At 42.3% G+C, this 26,943-nt stretch overlaps 1 protein-coding gene across 2 annotated transcripts in view; it reads left to right on the top strand.

Annotated features, from left to right (window-relative positions):
• LOC121946226 (nuclear factor of activated T-cells, cytoplasmic 1-like) overlaps positions 1-26,943 on the top strand; it is a 155,339-nt gene that overhangs the window by 113,524 nt on the left and 14,872 nt on the right. For both annotated transcript variants that reach the window (XM_042490717.1, XM_042490716.1), the window contains 3 exons: positions 5,548-5,603; positions 7,877-8,009; positions 16,151-16,810. In XM_042490717.1, the coding sequence (XP_042346651.1) occupies positions 5,548-5,603; positions 7,877-8,009; positions 16,151-16,810 (849 nt within the window). The remainder of the gene's footprint in view (positions 1-5,547; positions 5,604-7,876; positions 8,010-16,150; positions 16,811-26,943) is intronic.

Raw genomic sequence — 26,943 nt, 5'->3', positions numbered from 1 at the left:
TGAAAAGGGCAACACAGTAACAGAATGTTGGTTTACATTTGATCAGCACCGCCTAATTTCACTGTTCACTTAATTTTTTAATTTTTTTTTAACCTAGGTATCTTTCGGTATCTTTTTAGATTTTCCCCTAGACATTTTCCCTAGCTTTTTAAAAATATTTTTCTAAATTTTCTAATTTCTTGCAGTTTGTGGATTTTTTTCTCTAAGTAGCTAACTGCTGTTTTCCAATATTTTTGAAAGAAATCACACTAATTCACTCAGGGTTCAAAGGTTTTAATATTTGTGAAAGGTTTCTGGAAGCAGCACAAGGACAGTAGTGCTACTCCAGGTTTCAAAGGGTTAAGCAACAGGCCCAGGGTCAGCAAAAATATGCCAGATGCGTTCCGTGTATGGCGCGAAACGCCATGTCCACATCCGGTGAATTTTGAAAAGCAAATGAGCTTGTGGATCTGGGTGCTGGCAAGATGGAGGGAAGTTTAACATTGGTCACTCATATTACCCACAGTGTTATCATACAGAACTGTTAAAAATTCAGTAAAGTATCCCTTTAAAGAGACCCTGCACAAATACTAAAAAGGCATCTACTTGCAGCCAGTTTACTGTGACCCTTCCCAGGCTCTGATATACTCTGCACCACACCATGGCGAGCAACCGACCTTGATGTCTTCCATGTGAACACGAATATTATACAAATGTAAAAGTCTGGATGATCTCCCAGCCTCCTCTCAGTCTTTAGATCATTTTCAGACCCAGTGCCACACAGCCGGAGTCTTGATAAAAGGATAGAATCCGTGTCTACTGCTGTCTCCTCAGCCTGCACTCACAGGTCAAGTCAGCTCACGCTTCCCCTGTTTTACACCAAGAATAACTCACTTCCTGACTATAAACCCATCACAAATCTACTGCCAGGTCATAATTTATACAGAAGCCTCTCAATTTGAAGCAGACCCACATTTCTCCAATTTCACCACTCCTCAGATTGGCAGAGGTCAGGTGCTTCAGATGGGAGAGCAGCTGCACCTCTGCAATCAGTCTTTGGGGAACCCCTTTTGGCCTTTTGGCTTTTTTCTACATTGGACAACAAGGTAATTGCTGTGAAAATATGTGTAAAATGTCTGAAGCATTTTCAGTACAGGCAGCAGCAGAACAGTAATACTAAAATGGAAAATAAACTTGATGTATGTAAACAGGAAAGTTAGAAAAAATACTCCTGAAAATCATCTCTGGAAAAGCGACATAGCTGCAAAATACGTCTGGGTTGTTTCACAAGACAACCTCCGCAATTAAGCATGTGAATCATATTTTCCGTTCTCAAAAATATTCACTTTGGTCAGTGGAAGTTGTTTTGCACTATACAACACTTTTTAGGAGGAAAAAAACACCTCTGGAAAGCCAAAACCTGTAGGGTCATCATGAGGACAAGGATGCCATTACCCAGCTGTGGCTTTGTTAACCCTTTGAAACCTGAGTAAATCGGCTTGATTTCTTTCTAAAACATCAGAAAAAGGCAATGAGCAACTTAATAGAAAAAAATACTTAAAAATTGATAAAACAATGTTACATGAAGATGAACTAAAAATTAGGACAAAAAATAATTAAATAGCAAAAATAAGAAAAAAAGGTTAAATGAAATATAAACAAGGAAATGCAGTGAAAAAAGTGTTAATATACAAACATATACAAATATTTCAGTCACATAATTTTAAATGTATAATTATTGTTTTAAATGCAGTTTTCAGAAAGATTGCCCCCTATTATAAATAAATAATATAAATAAATAAATTTCTAATAGTTGTATCTCTCTACTTACAAAAATAAATAAATCTAAATATCAGGTCATTTTCTTGCGTCTTTTCCTAATTTCTTGCAGTTTGCAGGTCATCACTTGCCAAGTTGCTCATTGCCTTTTTTCACAAAGTTTTTAAAAGAAACCAAACACATTTTCTTGAAAAGTGTGATGGCATGTGAAAAGTGTCTGAACACAGCACAAGAAAACTGAGGTTGATCCAGGTTTCAAAGAGTTAAACCCAAGGGATATTCTCTACATCTTTAACCAAACATCAGTTCATTAAAATAAGTATGACTAATGAGAGAATTTGTTTCTGTGAGATAACAGCAACAGTGTTGCTGTGTTGTCACCATGTACACAACATTATGTCTTGTGAAGAGTTGAAGGAGACTCCAAGAAGCCTCACCCTGCATGTGGTCTAATTTCCTGATGAATGAGTGTGTTGTCCTGGTTGTCTGTGTTGGTGTTAGTCGTTGTGGATATCATTTGCACAAGTGAGTCATGTCGAGCAATAGACAGATGGTCGGGTTACCTTTGAGCACAAAGCCTATGAATAAGTGCAAGTCTATGCGTCTGTGTGCCTGCACGTGTCCGTTCATTTCTCTATTTAAATGTGACGGGATCATAGCAAGACTTCTCCAGACATAGCTCCTACACCACCCATTGTTTTGTGCTTCCACCTTTTATCATTCAAGCTGAAGGCCAGAACAAAGGTAGAGGATCCTGTGTCTGCGTGCGTGCATGCTCCTGCATCTGTGTGCGCATTACGCGTGGGTGGAGGCTGCGTGAAGGAGGAGGTGTTGTCGGGAACAGAAGCATTTTGCAGATGTTGCAGGGAAGGAGTGAATGGAAAGTTCTGCGGTTATCAGTCGTGCAGCTCTCTCTGACTCGCAAAGGTATGCCACATGTGGCCCCATCCCTCTTCAATCTCAGATTTGTTAAGTCTGATGGAGTTAAGCATTGAAAAGTTTAGAGGAGCAAAGTGACAGAGAGGCGTAGAAGGTGAGAGAAAAGATCAAGAGAAAGGTAGAGAGAGAAAAAGAGCAAGAAAAACATGTTTACTAGTGGAGTTTGGGGTTGACGTCGTAGTCTAAGGTTTCCCTTTTGGAGTGTCTCCCAGTGCGGAGGCGGGTGAGATTCCCTCTTGGTTCCCCTAGACGAAACATGAGGAACGCTCATCTCTGTTTGTCTCCCTCTCTCTGACCTTCTCCCTGTCTCTGCTCACTCTAATTGCCCTTCCATGCTTGGAGCCACTTCACAGCCTTACGCGCGCCTCGTTCTTTTGAGCATCTCAATCACCTGCCACATGCACAGTATCATTGCCCCATGGCAGTCCTATAAGGATTCTGCTTCTATTCCACATTCACAGCGAGGCACATTTCTCCATATGCAACTCTTATTTCCCCCAGTTCAAATAGAAAACCCTTATCTGATCCATTCGCCGTCTGTTTTTCTCCTTTGCTGAGTTTTCATATGGCCATTTTGGAAAGAGATATCTACTGATGTTCACTCTCTGAATAATAAAGTTGACCACCCGCCCCCACTACCACAGCTCACCAATAATAAGCCAACCGTGACTGAGATCCTTTATTCTTTCACTTGCTGCATGATGTGAAAAACATAATGCTTTGGGGGGAAAAATGGTTTTACATCTTCCAGAGCTGCTGGACTTCTGCTATCAGTTATTTGGAAACTGACTCTGATTATCTTATCTGATGGCTTCCTGTCCCAAGAGCAAAGTGTTTCAGCAGCGGGTGTATGGCTGCATCAGCCTCTAGTCCAGCTCACATGCGGTAGCGCCAGTGCCACGGTGCCCATGCTTTTGCCTCACATGGTGTGCCACTGACACAAAGACTGCTCTGTGTCACTTCTATTTCTGACAGCCCTAATGAGTCATCAGTTCTGAAAAGACGGAGAGAAAAAAATGGCACTGTGGTTGGTGCTGATTGCCCTAGCAGAGAGCAGAGAGTCTGTTCGCTAAGGTGTGGCATGAAATCACAGAGAAACCCCAAAGAATGTGAACTGAGCTTCTGCAGGCTCCCAACAGCTGCAGCAGCTCACAGGCCTTTTATTGCATGGCAGCGAGAGAAACCTCCTCACCACAATAAGATGGAGATGAGAAGAAAGAGAGAACAAACAAAAGCTGCTGGGTTTTTTGTTTGTTTTTTTCTTTTTTTGTTATTTCACAGAGCAGAGTTTTCTCTTATTCCATTTGAACATTTTATAAGAATGTACTTATGTACTTGCAATCACACTTGTAACTGCTTTTCTTAAAGGAATATGTAGCTGAATTTCTACTAGCTTTTTAACAAAACAATGGGGGAAATCTGTGTCGATGAACTGAACTGTAGAACCCCCTGGCCCTTCAAGCGGGTGCCATACTGTTTCCTGCATAGTGAAGCCCAGGGCTGGGAAAAAAAACATTAAACAGTAAAATTACTGCTGTTACTGTGTTGCCTATTTCCCACTTAAAATGTTTTCAGAAACATGTAATAACTTACTTTTTACTGTAATATGAAATTGTTTGTTACTAGCTGGCCATCATTGTGTCAAATGGAAGAGTTAAACTACATCACCCAACAGCAGGACCATTAATTGGTCAATTGTGGTGCAGTGCATTCTGGTAGTTGTAGGTTTTCTTCCTCTTGAGCAAAATGGAATGCCACAGTACTTTTTTTTTGTTTTTTTCTTTTGTCATGTGGCAATTTCAACAATATTTACATATTTAAGGAGACAAACTTGTTTTATTTTTTAAAAAAAAGAAAAAAAAAACATCTTTCCAGCAGTGAAATACTTCTTTAAGTGTACATATGCATAATGTGCATCTGTCTACGTGAGCTGTATATGTTACTTTTGCACTCAATATTTGGTCTCTCTTAAAAAAGAAAAAAAAAAGATTAAGGGAAGATAATGGTAAAAAAAAATCAATTATTTAATGAAGAGACACACAAATTTAACTTACTGTCACTGACCTAAGACTATCAATCAATGCTCAACTTCACAATTTTTTGTATTAAACAGTAAAAAAAATACATATCACAATTTCTAGAACAGAAGCCACTGAAGACATGTTATACTGTATGTTATAATTACTGAAATGTTAAACATCTTGCGATACTGAGTGTTGTAATAACATATATTGCCATATAATGAGATCTATTAATCCTTTTCAGCTTCAAATTGTGTCCCCAAATGGAAACTTTTTTAAGTCTATTAGGATAGTTTATCTAGTCATTTTAATAGTAGCAAACTGTATCGAGTGGACTTAAAATTTTAGTAGGCTACCAAAAGTTTAATTTGTATTTGTATTATCTATAATTTATTTAATTTTAAAAAACATACTTGGCGTCCTTGTAACGATATGACATTGCCACGCAAAAATACCACCATACTATGCATATTCATTTTTTCCAAAGCCTCAAATTACATCTTGTCTTTGTTTTTTGTTGGCTGTTATTAGTCTCAGAGGTTTTAACTCTTCAAATACTTAGAGAAGCAGTAAATAAATCTGTGAAGTTGGAAGCCAACTTTCAGCATGTTTTTTTGTGTGTGTTAAATGGCTATCAATGAGTTATCAAATTACTGACTTCCTCTTTAATCAGCTAATTGTTTCAGCACTACTTAGAACAAAATGCTAAACTGCCTAATGCTCACTGCCAGATGTACCATCCACAGATTATAACTGCCCTCCCATTAAGGTCCATGTTGTCTGTGCAGTGAGCCATACTAAATATTGTATTTTATTCTTTTGCCAATAGATGGGCATCATCTCTGGGAGACCGAAGCCAAAGTTGACAAGGACTCTGTCAAAAATGTAAGTGCTCCTCACCAACGTGACTCATTGGGAATGCTCCCACCGTCTTCAGTCCCACCCTCCCCTGACACTTTCTCCTTTCCTCTCTGTCTCCTCCTCATCTGTCCCCTGTAATGATGTAACCTTTGCTAAGGCATTACAAGTTGCAACATAGACAATGATGATTAGCCCATGCAATCCTGAATGGAATTTTCATAAAATCTCTGTACCCTTACGGAGTAAACACGGGCTGTCATATTGTTTTTTGCCTCTAAAAAACACACATGGATTACAAAATAGCAGCAAAAACACACACTCACACCACAGTCCTCCCAGCATAGCCAGACATTTAGTTGTGGTGTGGTGAATTGGACTTAAACACCTCGTCTGTGCCGGGATCATGCAGCCAAGAGTGGATTACACCCCTTCTTTTACCTGCTGCTTTTCATGAGAGCCGTAATGAGAAAATAAACCAGCACACTCGTTTCACTGACACTCAGCCACACATTGGGATCCTGTTAATATAAAACGGAGTGAAAGGGAATCATCAGGAGAGGGAATGAAGCAAATGTTGTTCTACGTGTCACAGAAAGCTGCTTGTGCTCTGGAGTTAATTAAGACTTCACTGAGGTTCGTTAGGTCTGTTTTCAGTGAGTCGAGCACAGGATCTGCGAAAACCTGTTTGCTCGTGAGCGATGACAGTATGTTTTGAATTGCCGATGCCTTTCATCAGCGGCGTCTCATCCCCCGCCCCCACCTCCCTCCTTTTTTGTGTAAACTAACCGAGGCAATTTACACATGCACGGGGACCAAAATAAACCACACGCATATAAATGCTGCAACTTGAGGGTGTTTTTCTTCTTGTTGTTACTGCTATTTCACTCAGGTAAATGACTTGGTTGCATCAGAAGGGTAAATATGGACTCTGATGTCTAATTGGCCTGTAGGGCTGGCTGATGTGCTGTGGCTGGAGTCCCAGATGCAGGAAAATTAGCGGGCGCACAAGGCTCGGCCGGGTGCGGCGTTGTGGGGAGGCGAGGTCGATGAAAGACAAATACTACAGTGTGTTTATTTGTACATCTAACAAACAAGTAGGGAGAGACAGAGAGAGAGCCCTGGTCTTCCTCTTATGTCAGTTGCCACCAGACTACCCTAAAGTGCTCCAGAATGCCTGCCTGACTCTGTTTTTATTGCCATCCAGAGCGTGCTAACTTTCATTGGCGAGGATGGAGAGGGAAAGCATGTGTGCACACACACACACTTAACACACTCAATCAGCCACCTGCATGTTTTCTTTGTCGTCATCTGGAGGGCAGACCACAGCTGAGGACGCAGGCCCCCCTCACATCCACCTCATTGCTGCCTCCATCCAACCAACAAAAAACGTGCCTCCTGTCAAAAAGCCCCCAGTCTGGCCTGTTTAGACCCCCACCAAAGTGACAGCGATCCCAGCAATCACACTCAAACACTCAGACAAATTCCCTTCCATGTACCCTTGTCAGAAAGAAAGAAGTCGAAAGTTCACATCCGTCCAGACTTGCCGAGGTCTGGCCTGGGGGCGGGGAGGAGGACAGGCGAGCCTCTCTACAGGGAGGCATGGCTGTGCAAACAAATAAGCCGGCTACCTCTCTCCTCTCGGGGACGAAGCTAAAGCCCTTGGGTTTTCCTCAGAGACAAACACGGGCACTGGACCAACCTCATGGGCTCTACTACACAGTCCAGACCAGCTCATTTAGACCAGCTCTCAATCCAGCCTCTTGGAAACAGAACCCTAAATGCAGGCCAGCTGTAAAATAAACATGGCTGTTGATTAATATGCTGCAGGAAGTTAAACTCCAAACTTATATGTGGAAAGTGTCATGAAATGTAGGGCTGTGCCCAAGTCAGAATTTTGCCAGTTGAATCCAATTTAGCTGTTCAATACAAATATTCGATGATTCTGCGCTAACGGTGGATCGTAAGTGCACAACATTTTTTGCAGACACTAGATATCAAACAAGCATCACATTTGCTGCAGCTTGTACCTAAGAGTTTCGTAAAAGTTAAGAGCATTCACACCACAGCAAAATCTGGGGACCATAACGTCCCCAGACGAACACTGCACAGCACACTGAATAGCAGCAAAAAGGAAAAACACGTCGACTTAGGTGTTTCCAACTAATGATTCCAATTTCCGACTTCCAAGGGGCAGCCCTAGTGAAATCAGATGAGTAAATAAATTATTTTCAATGGTATCAGCAGCTGTCTTATCTCACAAAGTTGAAATAACTTATTGTGTCTTATTTGTATATTAGAGCACTCTTGTTGTGGAGATCCCACCGTACAGGAACCAGAGAATATCCAGCCCGGTGCAGGTCAACTTCTACGTCTGCAATGGCAAGAGGAAGAGGAGCCAGTACCAGCGCTTCACCTACCTGCCTCCTAACGGTAATCATCATTAATATTACTTTTTTTTATCACCAGTGACATTGAAAGACATGTACACTTTTTACACTCTGCATTCATCACGTAGAGTATTTCTCCAGGTCTCGACATCCATCCACTGTAGTTTACAACAGCCGTCGACATGCCATGTTAAATTTGCAGCTGGTTTTTGGCTGGTGTTTTTGACACAACGCCTGGCACCGTGCAGCCATGGCCTGTGAGCAAAAGCACAAGATGTGAGGTGTGTTTATTCTGTAGTGAGACCGCGTTCCCCAGCGATGAGGTGTACCTGCTGAGTGACAGAGCCTCCGAGCGCTGTCGATGAAGAGAAGTCAATCCCTGGCGACCTGACTTTCACACCCCACCTCACACAACGTTCCCCCGATGGTTCACCAGCGCTCAAATATACACACACACACACACACACACACACACACACACACTTGCATCTAGCAGGCAGTGCTTTTCCCTGTCATTCATGTAGCAACCTGAAAACTCAGGAATACCTCTTTGTGTGTTTATGATGTGTCCCTGGCCTCAGTGTTTATAGATGGCTTTCACATTGGAATTTGAAGAATGCATCACAGAGAGTTTAGAGTTCAGCCTCAAAATTACATTGTGAGCTATTGACTTCTCACAATGGGCGCAGGTGGAATATCAGCTGCGGTATCACTTTTAACCGATCGGCCCAAATAGTGTTATTTTATCTTTGTGTATCCAGAGAAAGTTGACAAAGCATGCTCGCTCTTCTTTCAGCCAAACAATGCTGTTGGCTGCACAACTTTTCTGGCACCTGAACAATAGATGCTAAAGGCAGGTTTCCCAGTGTTCCCCAACCTCCTACATAGTCCCGGCACCCCAGTGATAACCAGCGAGAATCCATTAGATCAAAACATGATATCATATTTTCATTGATCAGCGTCTAATGGGTCTAATGCTGCTGGGAGAACGTGCATTGTGTTTTTAAGTCTACAGCTGTTAATAAGATGTGACATTTAGATTATCAGCAGATGTATTTACGGCCACAGAAGATAAGTGATTGGGATTTTGGATGGTGCTCTGAGAGAAAGTAGAGCAAGGCCCTATTTGGAGATGCCTGATTATATGATGGAGGAGTGCATTGTGGGTAACTGGACTCATGTGGAGCTGACAAACCGTGTCCATATATAGCAGATCCAGTTTATATACTGTAGTTACATGGAGAAAGAGAGCAAGGGAGAAAGACTTATCAGCCACCGCTATGCATCTCTAAGTCATTTCCTTGAGCATAAACACAGCCCTAATTAAAAGATGACTTGTTGTGTTCTCTCTTTTGTTGCCAAGTAAACCACAAGTACAGTGTGGACCACACAGGCAGGGCCAATGTCTTCTTAAAGGAGCATAATTAACTCACAAGTGTTACAGCCAAGAGAGACTCAGATCACAAGCTATTGAGTTCTATTTTGAGATTCACCACGCTTTTGAAGACACATATTAAAATATACAACATTATAAAAAAAAATATTGAGTATTTCAATCAAAAAGGCAATCTAGGGTTTTATATTACAATGGCTGAGGCAGAACTGCTCTGTGTGCAGAAATAATCTTATTCGAGAGAGAAAATGTCTGTGGGCGACACAAAAAAAGAAATACTTGGTAGAGTAGAATCACAGCCAGAGGAATTGCAAGTTGCAATACCATAGACATATGCTATACATTGTCTATAATATTTAAAGGCTGCATTAACCTTTTAACACCTGGATCAACATCAGTGTTGTTGTACTGCATTGAGACACCTTTCACAAGGATTTAAACCTCTGAAACCTGGGAAATTTGATTTGATTTCTTTTAGAAACATGAGGGATAAAGCAATGAGCAACTGGGCAAGAAACTGCTTGAAAATTTAAAAAAAAATCTTGTAATTACATTTTTAAAAATATGTCACAAAAAAAGTTTTTTTTTGTTTAGTTTTGTTTTGTTTTCTGACTTTTTTTCTGTTATTTTCTTGGAAACCTTTTAAACAAAAATAGGTGGCCTTATCTTGTTGCTGATTACCTTCTTCCCATGGTTTGGAAGAAATTATGCCAAGTTGCTGGTTTCAAAGGGTTAAAGTCTAATTTATTTGTTTGTGTACCACAGTGTTAAATAGAAATGCAGTTGAAAAAATGTCAATGCAATGGCAAAAATGTGCTCACTGATTAAGAAGCATTCATAAAGAATACTGTATAATCAGTGTAAACAGACCCTCTGAGGCAATAATGACTGTAATACATTCATGGTTTCAATACTGCAACAAAGAACGAGGAAATCCTAGTGAGGCTGTTTGCTTTTCAGGGTTTCAGCGTGTGTGTGTGTGTGTGTGTGTGTGTGTGTGTGTGTGTGTGTGTCAACGCTGAGAGAAACAACTAACACTGTGGCCAGGTACTCGGGGTGGGCTGGGGAGGAGGACACCCACACACACACAGATACACACGCACACCGTTGTCAACACTTTTTTTTCTCTTTTGCTCGCTTGTATGAAAAGACTCTTCCGGCCCGCTGTCCCACTTCAAGCACAGTTGTGGTCACTGACGTTGTTTAGAGAGAACATTTCTTTCACACTCTGGTGTCTGCTCGTCTATAAAAAGGCAAACCCAGCCCTTAAAATAGCTCGACTTGTTTCAAACAGCGGAAGGATGAAGCAAACACTCTGGGACACAGATGCTAGTGAAAACCACCTTCATTTTCCATTCAGGTCATGTGACCATCTTGTTATTTTTTAATGCAAATGCGGTTGGCACTTACTGGGGCTGAACACCGATGCCTGGTTTCACTATGCTTCATGTTCCCCTAAGCTCTAATGAGAATATTATTTCAATAGAGACTGTATTATTTCAGACATGCAAGCAGATTCTTATCTTCTCTCGGCCTCACCCTGCCTTCAGCGTGAAATTATGACATATTATCAAATTCAGTCTGTAGTGAAGTCATACTGTAGCTGCTAGCTGACAGACAAAGATTAGCCTCAGTGATATGAGCAGAGGGGTGCTGTAGACCTGTTGAAATGCTGCCATAATAATGCATTGTGACGTTAAAACAGGATTTGAACCACTCAGAAATGTCCTCTTTGAAATGTGTTATTAGCACTGCACAGTGTGTCAGAGAGCACGTAGGTCGAGTGTCTTTATGAGCTAAGCAGTTCAACAGTTTTGCTTCAGTGAACAGAAGAACCTGATCTTTAACTTTCCAGAAAGTTTAATCAAAATGTTTGATTCTTCAGTACGGTTAAGTTTAGATTAGTTCAGTTTAGTTTGTTGGTTTTCACATATGCTAAAAATTGGAAAGGGGTACATCAGCAACACTTTTGTGATGGAGAGTATACCTTAATCCATTAGTTAATAAATGCAAATATTGCAAAATTAATAAGAAATATTACATAATAAATACAAATATTACAAAAACCCAAAAGAATGTATTAAAGTTAAATACATAAAAAGTAGAGGTGTAAATCACTATATCAGAGTCTACCACGATTCTATTTTAGTTTGATTTGATTCAAGGGGCTGCAACTGAGACCATATAAAACGCTCATACAGGACAATCAGTTACAGAAGAAGCTGCCACCCCTTTCTTTTTTGTTTTACGCCATAAATGAAAAAAAGACATAAATCATTGTAAATTATTGTGAGCGGTGTATTTTAAATTGACTCCTCATACACATAACACATAGCTTAACAACAAGAGGATTTAACAAAAGTATAAAATGTCCTTCAATAATAACTGTAAAGGTTTTTAGACAAAACAATATTTTTTTTAGCTAGTCAGCATTATTTGCTTCATCACTTTTACATTGAAAAGATTAGCCTTGCAGTTTGTGCAGTTTTACAGTACTCATAGCTGACAAATTAATTACCATTTACACTTATTTTTATACTTTTTCTAACTCACATTTTGTTTACATCTTCTAACAAAATCTCACTGTTGAATTTCAGCTGGCATGCACATTTTCTTTTAGCCCAACATTGTTGAAACAAAGCAGCTGATATTGCCATCGCAAGAACAACATGTTAGCAGAGTTTGATGAGTGGCCAGGTCCGTTGTGTCTCCTGAGCATTTTATCTCGTACCAGCATTGTTTACATATGACATCTGCTTTATCTGTTGACCCATTTTTTCTGAAATCCAAATTATTTCCGCGCTGCTGATTTATGCCAGAGAGGGGAGTACATTTTCTCGTTGTCTTTTCTTGGCTGCTCGCAAATATCTGCTTGGTGCTGTTTGATTGTGACACAGAGGTGCCATGGAAATTTCAAAACAAAGGTGTATCTTAAAGGCCCACTCTGAAGTATTTAGAGAGACATATTGGCAGAGATTCTGTTTTCATTATTGTATAATCACCTGAAACTAAGTATCCTGGTGTGTTCCTTCCCTGGAATGTGCTGTTTATGTCTACATACGGAGCAAAATGGACAAACCAAACACTGGCTCTAGATAGGACCATTTGCGTTTTTTGCAGCGGCTATCATAGTTCTCCTATGTGCTTGGCACACAGGAGGGTTGAAGATGGTTTCAATCTGCAACCTCAATGCAAGATGCTACTAAATCCTACAGACTCAACATTTCAAGATGATGATATGGATCAATGTTTTCACTTATTTTCTATGATATTAGATTGCTGATGATTGAATCCATACATTGATCCTGATTAATAGATCATTACACCCCTAATCAAAGTGCACAACAGAAGACAATTATAAAGTCAACTTTTTGCTGCTTATGAGTTATTGAATATGCTGCCTTCAGCCGATGTATCAGGAAGACATCTGCTGTTGATGTATACCATCAGCACCATTTGTGGTCTGCTTGTCTGTGATGTTGGGATGCACATACAAGTGTCCTTGTCTGGCTCCCGGAATGAGCCCCACTTTTCCAAGCTCCCTTCCAATCATTCTTGCGTGAGTAGAGACGTGACGCGTCGCCCTTCAAATAAGAAACAGTTCTCACCAACCACATTAAACAACAAACGGCGAAAAAGAGTTCTGGCAATGACCAAAAGCTGGAGCCAGGAACTTCTCGGAACCCCTTTATTTTTACAGGCCGTTTGGAGATTCCTCTATAATATCAAGTTCTATTCTTAACGCAAACGGGTGCCGACTCCCTCCACTGCATTGGTTTGTGGTTGGAGCTGGAGAGGAGGAAAGTCAGAAACATGTTCTGTGACACATACAGGAAAAAAGTTAATGAACCACACATTGTTCTTTTTTTGTAAATATTTGCACAGTCATGTTTTTTTTTTCCCCAAAAATTGAACAAAGAGTGAACTGTTTCTGTCATCTTGGAGCTTTTTCAGACTTACCTACTGCAGGCGAAGGCCAACAGTATACTGGGTGACCAGATTGCCTTCACAGTGGGACATGGTGCACCAGGTACCTTTGAGTTAATGAACCACCACCTGCTCGATGTTTAATGTCACTACAGATTTGTGCCGTTCAAACAAGATGAGTTCAGCATTTCTGCAAGAAAGAGACGATCCCTGATTTTGGTGGCATGACAATGTCATATCTAGGAAATCTAGGCATCGGAAATGAGAATCAAAGCCTTTTGCATCCCATAATCCCATTCGCCCGGTGTCTGCAAGTATAGAGGGTCTTCTTTGGAAGGTAATTTCCAAATCTACATAAGAAGCCCTGTTTGCTTGCCCTTCCTAATCAAATACACAGATACAGGCACACATCTATGTCCTGATTCCCATTGCCTTCAGAGGAAACGAGTGCTCAATAAAATACCCAGATCAGGCCTGATCAGTTTAATACGAGCAGACAGAGGAGGAAACTGCCAGAGATGGAGAGAAAACCATGTGCAGAACATCAACTGTCTGTGGGCCATAACCCACAGGTTGGGAGGAAATAGAAGCCAGCTGAAGTTGGGACTCGCCCGGTGAATCTGTTTTCTCAGCTCTCATACAAAGTGGGAAGGAGACACACAGATGGACAGAGCTAGAGGGAGACCTGTGTTTATATCTGTAGCAAAGGGGGGAGAATCTCAGGAAGAAAAAAACAGTGTTTGAAAGCTAAAAGAAAGGCCATTAGTCCGACGTGATTTGATTTCCTGTTTCGCCAGTCTCGCTTATAGTCAGAAGGAAATAATGTTGACAAATTACCTCACTGGGACTGAAAAACTTCTAGCTGCAATAAACCCAACTTCTCTTTAAAAATAGACTAACTGGATTATAAAGCAGGACTGCAAAGGACAGCAGCGTCCCATCCCTTCTAAGATACTGCTTATTCACGCTATTTTCCTAAATTAAATCCCCATGTTGGTTTTGGTGGCAGGCAGGAAATCTTGTGACTTGGTACATCATATTTGTTTAATTTTGAGAAGGGCATCCAGAGAAAGCTCCAGCAGCCAACATTAGGCAATTTGCCCCTGTCATGGCTCTTTTTTTCTGTGCTGTAAATCATGACTAACTATACAGACTGGCACATATGAGTGTGCTCATTTCAAACTCCTTTGGAATATTTCACTGAGAACCTCAAACCCATGACATTCTTAAAAAAATATGACCTTTTTTACAATATTTACGGAGGCCTTTGATGAGGCAAAAGGTCAACATGTGTTTCAGCTCACAGATGACAATGCAGTTCTTGAATTGGAGCTAAAATCTGAAAAAGATCAAATTTGTTTATGACATTTCCAAATGACAACTCCGGCATCGCACATCTCGGCACCAAGGGAAGGCAGGGTGAGACAGAGAAACGCTGAGGGAAGCGGCTATGGGTGTAGTGCGAACCATGTGACTTCCCATTATTCCCCAGGCCGTGGAGAGGAGGCCCGTGCATCATGGGACTCGCCTTACGATGCTTCCCCAAACGCCAGGCCCGGTCCCTGGGATCCAACAGCAGATAGAACTGACGTAAATGTGCTCCCTGCTGCGTTATCACTGCACCACATCCCAGCACCCCAGAGGCTGCAGGTCGCGATTAATGTCTTTTTAAATCCAAGTCCCACAAATAATAACACACTGAAAGAAAAACAGACTGTTTTTCATGTGACACACTCATACATTTTAATTGCAGCTGTTGCTTTTATCGCTGAAAGGTTTTATTGTGTACAAACACACAGTGTAGACAGACATCTTATTCATATTGACATCTGTGCGCCTTTGAGTAAATGTCACTTGGAGCAAGTTTAGCCAAAAACTCTTAATGGTTGGCATCAAACGCTCACCACACCCATTAACGCGTTTTAACAATGTGTAGAAATAGAAACAGTGTGAGCATTGTGACTCAGAAGCTTTTGCTATGCATCTGGGTATCTTAACACTGCCCTATTAGTTTAGCGCTGGCACGGTCTGTGCATATGTACTAATATAATAACTCAGCTTGTTAATGTGGATACCTCTCCGTCTGCTCTGTTTTTGCAATTTTCAATTAATAGAAAGTTGTTTTCAGTAACTGCTCTCGACAGCGAGCAGGAAGCATGTGATACCTGTCCGTCAGAGCTAATCAGGAAGCGGCACAGACGGTCTGCACTGGATTAGAAATTAGACGAGAGGAGGCAGGATGATCAAGTGGGGTCACTGCACTCTGCTGCATTAGCCGAGGCCTGAAGCTCCTGAAACCACAGGCGCAGCTCCACAGCCTCTTAAAGAGCTCAGGCGGCCTAATCAAAATCAAATCATCTCCTTTTTTTTTCACTCTCTCCCTCTATCTTTTGGTCCTCGGAGAAACAATTACTTCTAGAGTGTGGAGGAAAGCTTGGGGTCCTGGGCTCCTTGAGCAGCAGCAGCAGCAGCGAAAGCAGCAGCCCAGCGCTTTAAAGTAGTCTTTTATTGGATATCAGAGCTGGAGGAGAGTCCAAAGAAAATAGGTCTTATTCATTATTAGAGCCAGCTGTGGCTTTCCACACTGATGACTCATCCATTTTTTTCTTCCCCCCCTATTCTTTAGCTTTTTTTTCATGGTGTGGTAAAGAGGGGTGGCGGTTGGGAGGCGTGAGGGTTTCTCTGTTAGAGAGCTCAGCCAAGTTGACACTGAGCCCATATCCACTGGTGGTTGTTTGTTTGGATTACGGAGGGTATCGCAGGCCACAATTGTGCCTGCTCACTGCTTTACTCACTGCGCCACGTGGATTCCTTGCACGTTTTTTAACATCTCCACCTTTCTTTTTACTTTGTTCCCCCCCCAGTGCCGATAATAAAGACAGAACCCAGTGATGAATATGATTCTCTCGGGACCGCAGGACTGCCAATGCATTCAAAGCCCTATTACGGCCAGCCCAGGCTCACTCCCATCATGCCTGTAGCCGATCCAGACGCCTGCCTGGTTGGTGGCTACTGCCCGCCACGCCACGCCACTATGTCGTCGTCATCCCCCAGCTCCAGCCCCACCCTGCATGACCTGTCCCCAGTGGCATACAGCAAGTGCCTCCCCAACAGCCCCACTCATGCGGCTCCTCCAGGCCCCGTGGTGCCCCCCATCCAGGAGACCCCTGGCCGCCCCAGCCTCGCCCACCCAGCATCGCCAGACCACAGCTCTCCCCTAGGGATGCTTCACTCCCAGGGTAGCCCCAACCACCTCAACAGCCCAGGGCCCCATGGTTACCATCCTATCTATGCCAACAGCAGTCCCTCGTCTTCGCCGGTATCCCACCCTTCCACTCCCGGTGCGACAGCGGAGAGCCCGTTCGTTCAGGCCTACAGTCCCACTCAGGCGCAGGCAGCAGCCAGTTCAGCCCAGACCGGAGGGAGCTCACCCAGCCTGTTACCTGAGGACGCCAGCCCCCCATCGATGGCCATCACAGTCAAACAGGAGCCCCAGGAACTGGACCAGATGTACCTAGATGATGGTGAGTCACCAGAAACAAGGTGTACTTATCTGCAAGTTTCCATTTGATAACCAATTAGAGTAACAAGAGGCATTTTGTTTTTCAAGATGAAAGCTTCTCTTTATGAGCTCTCTGCCCCTGCCAAAAAATGGCTGTTTACCTTGCACATTAAATTTATTTGACACCTTTTGCTTATCAGCAAGCCACCACACATACTGTAACCGCGCCCTGCTGCACCCCTCAGTATTTCCTGATGAAATCCTGGCAGCAGATTTACGTCACATTTGTTTAATTTTAGACCCCGGCAGATTTATTTGCTTTTTCGCGGTCCGGCTTATGTTGTCCAAGTGGCTGCTTTACTTTCAAACAGTAAATTGCCTTGATGGGATTTTGAAACAATCTGTCAAAACATCAGAGCGTTGAGGTCAGCCGGGGTGCAGCAGAACAAAAACAGTGGCACACGCGTAGCGAAGCAAACTGTTGACACAACGACTAATGAAGGAAGCAAAACAATGGGTAGGGGTTTCCTGAACTGAGCCATTTTTTTCCCCCCAACATCTTTTTGGGAGGGATGCCGGGAGGCGGAAGGCAGAGGCTTTGTTTTCCCGTCTTTTCCCCGCGGAGTCGACACCACGCGGCTGTCGTCATCAGGGGAGCCTGTGGGGTCACTGGTGTCCCTCAGGCAATGAAGCCAGTCACACCCAAGGGACCATATGGTCGAGTTTATTGCCTCCTGTGTCCATCCCACATTATGTCTCTCAGGTCACCAACCTGTTATCTGTGTTAGCAGAAGCTCTGCTTGTTATTATGATATATATTCATAGAGCACATCATGGCATTATGCCAGTTTGAAACGTTAAAATCCCCCCTGCATCCTAATAGAGGTGAAGAGATAAGTCCACACTGAAAGCAGGAATATCACCCTTCCTGTGCACCTTTTTGTTCAGTAAACTGATGTAGTGTGTGTGTGTGTGTGTGTGTGTGTGTGTGTGTGTGTGTGTGTGTCTGTCTGTTGTGTGTGTCTGTCTGTCTGTCTGTGTGTGCGCACTTCAATCAACAGCTCTGGGAGTAGAGGGGTGATAGGCACGAGGGGACCAGGGGAGTTTCGCTGTGGAACTGTAATTGAGTTGAAATGCAGTTGTCAGCATATCTGTCAGTCCTGATGAGTCCCATTAGTCCTCACCTCATAAACAGACAGTACAGAGGGGGGGGGGGGGGGGGGGGGGGGTGTCTGTCTGTTATCAGCTCTATAAACTGATTTCCTACTTTTTCTTTCCTGCTTCTTTTCTCTGTCCTTTTTTTTTCTTTCCTTTTCTCTTGCCTCATTTTCTTGAGCTCATAGCAATACTCCGGAAATCTAATTTCAGACAAAACTGCTCATTTGAAGTCCTCTCTGGCTGTTTTCAGTAGTTACAGCAGGCAGAAGCTTTCATTTCAGCATTAATCGAATAAAATGAAACTGTAGCTTTATTTTGCATTTTGTAACGAGGTTGGCAGGGGGTCCTTTTACACCAACAGTATGAAGATATGCGAAATGTACAAAGCAATGCTAAGGTGAAATCAGGTAATCTTGTTTCTCTCACCCACTGCTCCATCCGCTGTCACTTAGGCAGGCTCGATCTCTCTCCGACCCGGTGGCCAAATGTATTCAGCCAGTTATTACAGCTGCATTAGGGATGCACAGGAATGTGTATTGATTGACTGAGGACAGTGAGGCAGGCCCTCGAAAAACCTCAATGTGCTGCCGTTTTCGCATCACCTAACGCCTGTGCGAGCATCTGCGGTGAGTTCCTGGAGTCCCTGTAAGTGTGTGGTGGTAACAGCATACTCCAAAGGCATCTACTGCTCCTCGACCCGGCCCTATCCCAAACCCTTTCAAATGAGCCCTAAGCTAAAATAAATAAGATCGGAAGGCAGCTCGCAGGGCCGACTCGCTCCCCCGTCGGCACGCATTACCACCGTATGTTAGCGAGCTCTGAGCGCTCCATTAGAGAGGGAAGACAAGCGGATGACCTCACCACAGCGGCGGTGATTTAACGCCAGCCATGTAGAGCTGTGTTCCTCCCCAGCAATTGGGGGGCCGGTGATTTGGAGTCTGCGGGAGCACACTTGATCTTCCCCGAGAGTGGAGCGCCTCCCACGCTCGAACGCCGAGGCCTCCGGCTCTCATCAGCCAGAGGAAATGTGTCTCTTCGGCCAGGCCCAGATTTTACGCAGCCCCTGAGAAATCACTCAACTTATCAACGGTGAGCTACTGTACCGCAAGGAGCTCGGTGAGTATGGAGTCTGAGATGTAAACCCCCAAGACTGCCGTTCACAGTCTCCATTGTAATCTGCTAAAGTCTTCCCACTGCTGTGATAGAAGCTTGCTAACTATAGTGCGAGACGTGAGGCGTCTGCAGTGAGGTTTTGCGGGAAGTTAGCAGTCAAATCTACATTGGAGAAGCCATTTTCACTCAGTGGCATGTTGGCTCTCACCTGCTTCAATCTCACTTCTCATACCTGGAGTGAAGCAGCAGATAAGCATTGGTTAGAGTAAAGGATGAAACACCATCTCTGCTGGAAGGCTCCGCCTGCTTGCGTTGTTGACTCACTGTCATAAACAAGGCACGGTGGGGCTCACATAAAACCAAAGTTTTCAGACATTTCGTACTTACTCACCGCCCGCTATCTGTACTTTACAAGGCGCATGACTGTGAGCAAAACGCCAGTCAAATGACATCAGTGTATATAACAATAGAATTTATGAAAAACACGGTCGGTTGCATTTAAGTTTGGAGTGTAAGCCGCGCTAATTAGGCCAAAAAAAGAAATGCCAAAATGACAGCATGCTTTGTCACACGTCTCAAGGAGCAATTCTGGTGACATCATACCCCCTCTTAGGCTTTTTTTTAACATGAACAATTTTGGAGGAAAAACAACCCACATTACTTATTGCAAACCTTTCATTTAAACCTCTATTCCCTCTTTTTTTGTGTTTGCTGCGTATCTGTGTGTAGAGCAGAAGTGGTGTGCTGGCTGAGTTAGAAGTTTGTTCTTGCGAGGCTGCTGCCGTGTGTCCTGTCTCATTAGCCGCTGCTGTGATGGGTGATATCATGAAGTGCAGCTGAATTCAGCACACAGCAGAGGAACTAGCGCTAATCAGAGGGCCAGATTTCTACCAGCTGCCTCTCTGGGAAACAGAGAGCCCTTATTCCCCAAAATAAGAAAAACACAGTGTGCAACTCAGCCTCTGCCGATTTCTGACATTTGACATATGTGCTCTGATTGCCTCGTGTTACAGGGTAGTTTTCCTTGTGATTGTTTCCTCCTAAATTCAAGGTTGGTGCATTTGAAACTCCACTAGCCTTGTTTTCTCAAAATGAAAACAGAATTGTTGACGGCCCTCCTTTCCCTCCCTGCGGCAACTTACAAAAAAAAAAAAAAAAGGCATTTGAAACCTTCCTGAGGATCTCCGTCCACCACCAATGCTTCTGAAGGCAACTCGAGGCTTTCCTCATGGAAACTTTTACACATCCTGGCATGTTGCCCAGACCCCAGGACTCCGCAAAACCCCTAATGATGATTGAGAGCGCGTCCGCACCGCGCTGAAAACATGCTGAGTCGCTAACATTGGAGTGCGCCGCAAGGCTGGCTCAGGATTGGAGGGGGGCAGAGGAGAAAGAGGATTTAAGGGGAAGGGGGGAGGTGTTCATTAAAGTGGAGGTTGAAGTGTCTAATGGGACTCACTAAAACAGAGCTGCTCCTGTATGTTTAGACGTCACGTATTTGTGTGTGTGTGTGTGTGTGTGTGGTGTGTGTGTGTGTCTGTTTTAGTTACTAGAATCACAGAGCTCTGGAAGCTCTTTGAGAGTCAGTGACAGCCTGCACTTTCACAACACTCCACCTTTGACCCCCCTGGCCTTTTGGGAGCAGGTCAAGCTCAAGCTAATAGTGCACAGAAAGAAATGCGGCCTTGCGGTTAAGTGCAATGCCAAGAACATAGTCTCCTTGTAGAGTTGCGATATTGACGGGTGCAAGGAGAAGGGTGATGGCTTTTTGTATTATTTATGACCACAAAGAGGATGTGGTTTCTTTACTCTTGTTGTCATTGCTGGAGTTCTCATATTAGTGATCCTGTTTTCCTGGCAGCTCTTGACACGGTGAGGTATAAGTAAAAGTTTGGGCTTGCTGGAGAAGTTTAATAGTCATAGGAAAAATTAATAGGCAGCTGCACTTTAGGACCGGCCTTTAAGAGTCATTGACCGCCTAAGCTATGGATCAACAAGTACACTTTTGGGATCAGCAATAGATTTGATTCAATTTCTTCTCATTAGGGCGAAAAACCATTACTTACTTTTACTGTGCGAATAGAGCAGCTATGGCTCTTATTGCCCATTATCAGATATTATGGACTTCACCAAGTACTTGAAGGGGGATCTCAGTGGCAAACATGAAGATGTATGTTGATCTGGGTGTAGAGGATGATATTAATTGATGAATTATCTTGTAAAATTTTGCTAAAAGACACATACTTGTTACTTCATCTTACAAACTTGTTAAAGGTTAATTGTGTAGATGCCTACACCAGTGAGGATTGCAGATTGCAACCACCTGAAACTTCTCTCGATTAGAATATCTTTAGGGTTTATTGTTTAGGATGGTTTTACAGGGATCCGAATTATCCGCAGAGTTCTCTTTCTCTCCAAAACAAACTGACCTAGTGATTTAAATCAGTAAAAACACAGAATAAAGCATGTCACACACCCCCAGTACAGTTTTCCCATCAAATAAAGGAAAGGCCTGTTTCTTTAAGATTACTTTTGGGGATTTTTTGGTCTTTTATTAGACAGGACACCTATAGTGTGACTGGGGGAGAGCAGGAGAGGGGATGACCTGCAGAGGGCCAAGGGTGGAATCAAACCCAATGTCGATATAAATTGCTCAGTCTAAGGTTAAAAATACACAAAAAACACAACAATTCTTATTTTCATGTGATTATACACCAAAGAATTACTTATTAAACAAATTTCCATATCTGCCAATAGACTCTCCTAAATCCTACACACTGGAGCTTTAACTGTAGTTGTATAACACAGGAAAAGAGGAGCCTTGCCAGAATTTGTGTTTAAAAAAGAATGTATAACCTGTAGGAGCACACAGTCATAAAAGAGACTCTTAAAGCAGTTAACAGTATGCTTAAACACTAGTTTATAATGTAAAGTGTGGAAGTTCCAATGGAAGCTCAGTAATGGAAGCCAGAGAATACCATCGCGTCTTCGCAATAGATGAGGAACACCTTCGCAGTTGAGTGGAAGTTTTCTGGATTACCTTAGCACCCTCTGTTTCCCCTTATGTCTCTTTTATCTCCGTCCCATTGGCTGAACATAAGAGCCTTTAGATTCCTGGTTGTGATCAGTTTTTTTTTCTTTTTTTCCCAACACATATTATGAAACCCACTCAATTATAGACACTATTGTCTAAGATTGCTTGCAGTTTAGCAAATAATTGGATCTAAGTGGTTACACATGACAGTGGCAATGGGGTCACAGTATTAACACTTTGATTTTAAGCTCTTTGTAAAATCAATCGGGAATATTATTAGTTTTGATAAGCGCAGCGAGATGAATCTGTAAGAATTCACTCCGTTCATTACCGCAGCGCGCTGGCTTTTATGTGCGTGTGTGCGAGCCAGAGGATCTGGTCTGGTTTCAGTCGCTCCGTCATAATATCCACAGTCACTGAGAAAGAATGTGTCTGCTGAAAAACTGCTGCTAAATTATCTAAACAAATTGGGTTTCTTTTGTGTCTGGGGTTTGATACACACACATTTAGATTAGAGACTTTTGATTCTGAATGGGTTCAGTGTTTCTGTTTTCCAAATGTCAAAAATGTGTAAGACAGATTTGCTACTGTAAAGATTTGCATCTTATTTTCCTGCATTATTCTAAGCTGTGTAAGAAGTAGGCACACTATGTGGACTTTGTATGGAAGTCAGTTACCTGGCATCTACAGCAAAATGGGCTTACGTGAAGTATACAATCATACTTAGCAGAGTGAAGCCACAGGGCTTCCTTCTCCAAACAAGTTTAAGTCTATTCATTAAAGTTGTATTACTTCAGTTCATCATACGTCATGTATTTCTTATAGTTTCTCCTGACACAGCAGTTCGGAGGCTCGGTTTATGTGGCGCACATTCTGAGGTTTAGGAAACACGCGTTGAGAAGCCACCAAGCCACACGGATCACAGCGGGTCAGGACTCAGACAGGGGCCTGTGGCTTGGCTTGGATCTCCCTCTGTACATCTGTGATCATGGAGCTACCACCTCATGCCAGCCAGTCTCATTAGTGAGTTATAATATGACAAATGTCAGTGTGGTTGACAGGATGATCACTGAGAGAATCTCCTTCCTTTACAAAGCTGTGAGGCTGTTACCTGTGTCTTAGTGAACGTTGTATTTAAGCTTAATTGTGGCCTTTGTCTGATGTCCTTTTGGCTTAATTTTATCAGCTGACACAGTTTTATATATATATATATATATATATTTATGATTAAAATGGAACCATTATTGTACGTGCATTTTAAATGTTTCCAGAGTTTCAAATAATGAGGTAAACGTATGTCAAAGTAATCCCTGTGAGCATAAATGTCAGGATTCAGACCATTCTGAATACTCCGTTTCCAACAATGTTGTCAGCTTGTGACGGATTTCTTTACATGGGCATCTGCTCCAGGCATTCAACTGCAAGTGTAAACATTACGTAGCATACGCCACCACAACATACTAAAATCAGGGAAAAATGTAAACTTGGTTGCCGATGTTGTTTATTTCCCCATGATTTTGATTCATGTCCCAGCTGGAACATGCTGGTTGTGTTTAAAAGCTTTTATTTGTGGTTTTTAAAGGAGAGAGTGCTGCTAGACACGGTCATTCTCCAGTTGCAAGTACACTGCTACATGTAGCTACATGCTAACATGAGGGAAACATGTCATCGTGGTTGCCATTTTTGTGTGTCGTTATTCTCCGTCATGGTCATTTCCTGCAGTGATGCAGAAGTATCATGGATGTATTAAGAGACCTGGATACAACATTCAAAGAGGGGCTGTGTTTATTCAAGTTGTTCAAATTGAAATTACCCAGATGATCGGCGCTGCCTCCGCATCGTCGGGCCCATAGAGCCACTTGAGCTGTCTGCCTAGTGAGTCTGCTACTTGCTGTTTAGCTCTCCGCTAACATGAACAGGGATGAAATGGCATCACGTGACAGACCTGGGAGTTTTAATTCCACTGTTGGGGCACTATGAGAATTGGCTTTGAAGCCCAGCACACTTCCTGGGGGCCTGAGAAAGGCAGAGTTATGGAAGACTCAAGAGACGCTGTCCTATGACAGCAGACTGGGCATTTTCGGGAGATTTGCTTAAGGAGACAGGCACTAAAAGTTAGCCTTTTCAGACAGAGAGTGAATACAGGTGTTCTAGCACAGACAGTATGAGGAAAGTAAAGTGTTTTTTGCTGTGAAAGCAAATAAACCTGTTGTAGTAGAGACCCGAAATAGAGGTATGAACCTGAAAATGAGCATAATAGGTCCCCTTTTCAAGAACATTGTGTAATCTCTGCAAACATTACACCAATGCTGCATTTAGGGTAAAACACTGTTCCTCCGTGCGGATAACTGATATTGCTGTGAACACCACAAACACAGTGCAGTCACAGAAACCATAAATTTGTCTTGAATCTTGGATATTTCCTGCTGGCATTAAAAATATGAGCACATGGAAAACTCATACGGTCCAAGGAACATACCAAACACCAAACAAGCAGAATTTATTTGCATAAAGACATATTTTTCTTTTTTGACTCTCTACTGGGAGGTCAGGGGTCGGGATAAACCTTCTGGACAACATCCCCATGCTTTTGGGGTGTCTTGCTCAAGGACACGTAAGCAGTCATGGACAGTTGAATGTGACTACAGAGATGAGATTCCCCATTTGAACATAATAACCATGCTGAGATTCTTGCCCCCCCCTAGCAGTTGCAGTGTATTTGGTTTTGTATTTAGGGGATGTAAATACCTGCGGCATCAGTAAACAGGAGCAGGTCTCCGTCCCAGACCACTTAATAACAGCTCCGCATCTGAAATCTGTTAGCTCAGTGAAATAGTATCCTGTAGCGACGGATGTCAACAGAGAAGTCTGATCCAGCCGGTGGGGATGGGGAAAGCCGTTGGGTTTTGCAACTCTTGGCAGAGTTTGCCGTCTCCTTCGTGTGCAGATAGAGAGAAAGAAGAGGGTGGGAGAGGTAGTCATAAGGAGAGGGAGAGGAGGAGGGGGCATGAAGACGGAAAGTGAAATACAGATGCAGATATAAACTTTGAAAGAGTGAGAGTCCCGGGGGAATCTGTCACAAGACTATAAACCAAATGCACATGTCGCCTGTTTTAGTGTTACAGTCCATTGATAAAATCCTTCTTAATATTTTAACGTAAAATGTCAAATAGCAAATTTGTCCAAAACAATTCTAATCATCCCATCCTCTGTCCATGTCTTGCCTGAGACAAACACTTGAAGACAGTGTTCTGTCATAGCTCATGGGCCTAAAATGGAGGGACGGCTGCAAGTCGTGAGATGTACTTTAGCATTTTGAGATTTTGGGGTCAGCAGATCCTCATCATGTCCTCACATCCAGGAATATTCAGCGAGCATGAGAAGAAGCAGGTCAGCCATAGGAATAAAGGAGACACAGACACACAGACAGACTAAGAGAAAGAGGGGAAAATGTGAGGTGGAAGAAAGTAGCATGCGATCTTGGTGTTTTTCCCTGGCAGCTTCTCCCACTGCCCCTGTTCTTCGCACACACACAGACACACACACACTCACACATGCACTGACACTGCGTGCTCCTCTCACAGATAACACTGTTTAAAAACCCAAAGACTAAAAGTCAAAGAAAGATAAACACGGCCGAAGTTAAAGATCACATTTTTTTCCTCTCCCACCCGCAGCCGCTTGCAGCCCTGAGACTTACCAAGCAGTGGGTGAATGGGTTTACTTCAGGGGAGGGAATGATCATAACCACTGAACTGTAAGTGTCCTACTGTTGACATATGACCCATGGCAGTTATAAACCTCAACGGGTCCCCCGACTCTCTTGATTGTACTCAGCTGAGCTCAGTTCCTCTCAAAACAACAAACTAACAAACAGGGAAATCCTTTCACGCTCAGTAAGCCTTTTTTTATTGTGTGAAGTGCTGAGAGATTCACTGATGAAAGGCTACAGTGGAGCAACGCAAATCTCACAATTAAAGGTCTTAACTTACTGCTGTATTCTGTTCAGCACTGAAATATGGTATAGAAGCTAACACTTAATTTTAACCAACCCCCAAACTCCACTTCCACATGGCATCAATAAGAAGTATATTTTAAAAAATGTCCAAAACACAATTTAAAATAATTGTATATGCATATACACGGGGATTTTAAGTGTTTATTTTTGTATTAGTCAATAACAATAATTCAAAAATAATTAAATAAATAATAATAATAACACTAAACAAGAATTCCAAATTCCATATTTTTTATTGATATATTTATATTTATGAGTGACATACTTACTGTGTCACTGAAGTATTTATTTATATGTAGCTTTTGTAAAACCTTGTGAAAACTGAGAAAAGATGTAATAACATATATTGCAATCTATTGTGGTTTATTACCTTTTTCCAACCGTAAATTATGCCCCCAAACATCTATTTTATCTAAAAAGAGAAAGTTTTCAGTCTGTTCATTTCACTTCGGTCATTTTAGTTGCAGCAAAATGCAACTAGTGAAATGAAAAAACAACTGATTTTATTATTCTACTAGGTGACCAAAAGTTTCATTTGCATTTGCATTATTAATAATTTATGAAATAAAAAAAATCAATACTTAGTGTTTGTGTATCAATACAGTATGCCCACCAATAAATGTTTAATAACAAATTCTAAGGATGTGTGTAATCAGATATATAATTAATATGATTACAGCTGTCACTAGTTAATGTATCACCGGTTACAAAAATCTCCTTACAACCACAATAAAGTCTGCATTAAAATTAATTATTAAGTATTAACATACAGATAATTAATGGGAAATAAAGGTGGTTAAGTGAAGTTTTTTTTTCCATTTAACTTTTGGTG

This window comes from Plectropomus leopardus, chromosome 7 (genome assembly GCF_008729295.1).
Source record: "Plectropomus leopardus isolate mb chromosome 7, YSFRI_Pleo_2.0, whole genome shotgun sequence".
NCBI lineage: Eukaryota > Metazoa > Chordata > Actinopteri > Perciformes > Serranidae > Plectropomus > Plectropomus leopardus.
Note: the sequence above shows the minus strand (reverse complement) of the source record. Positions and strands in the feature narration are given on the sequence as shown.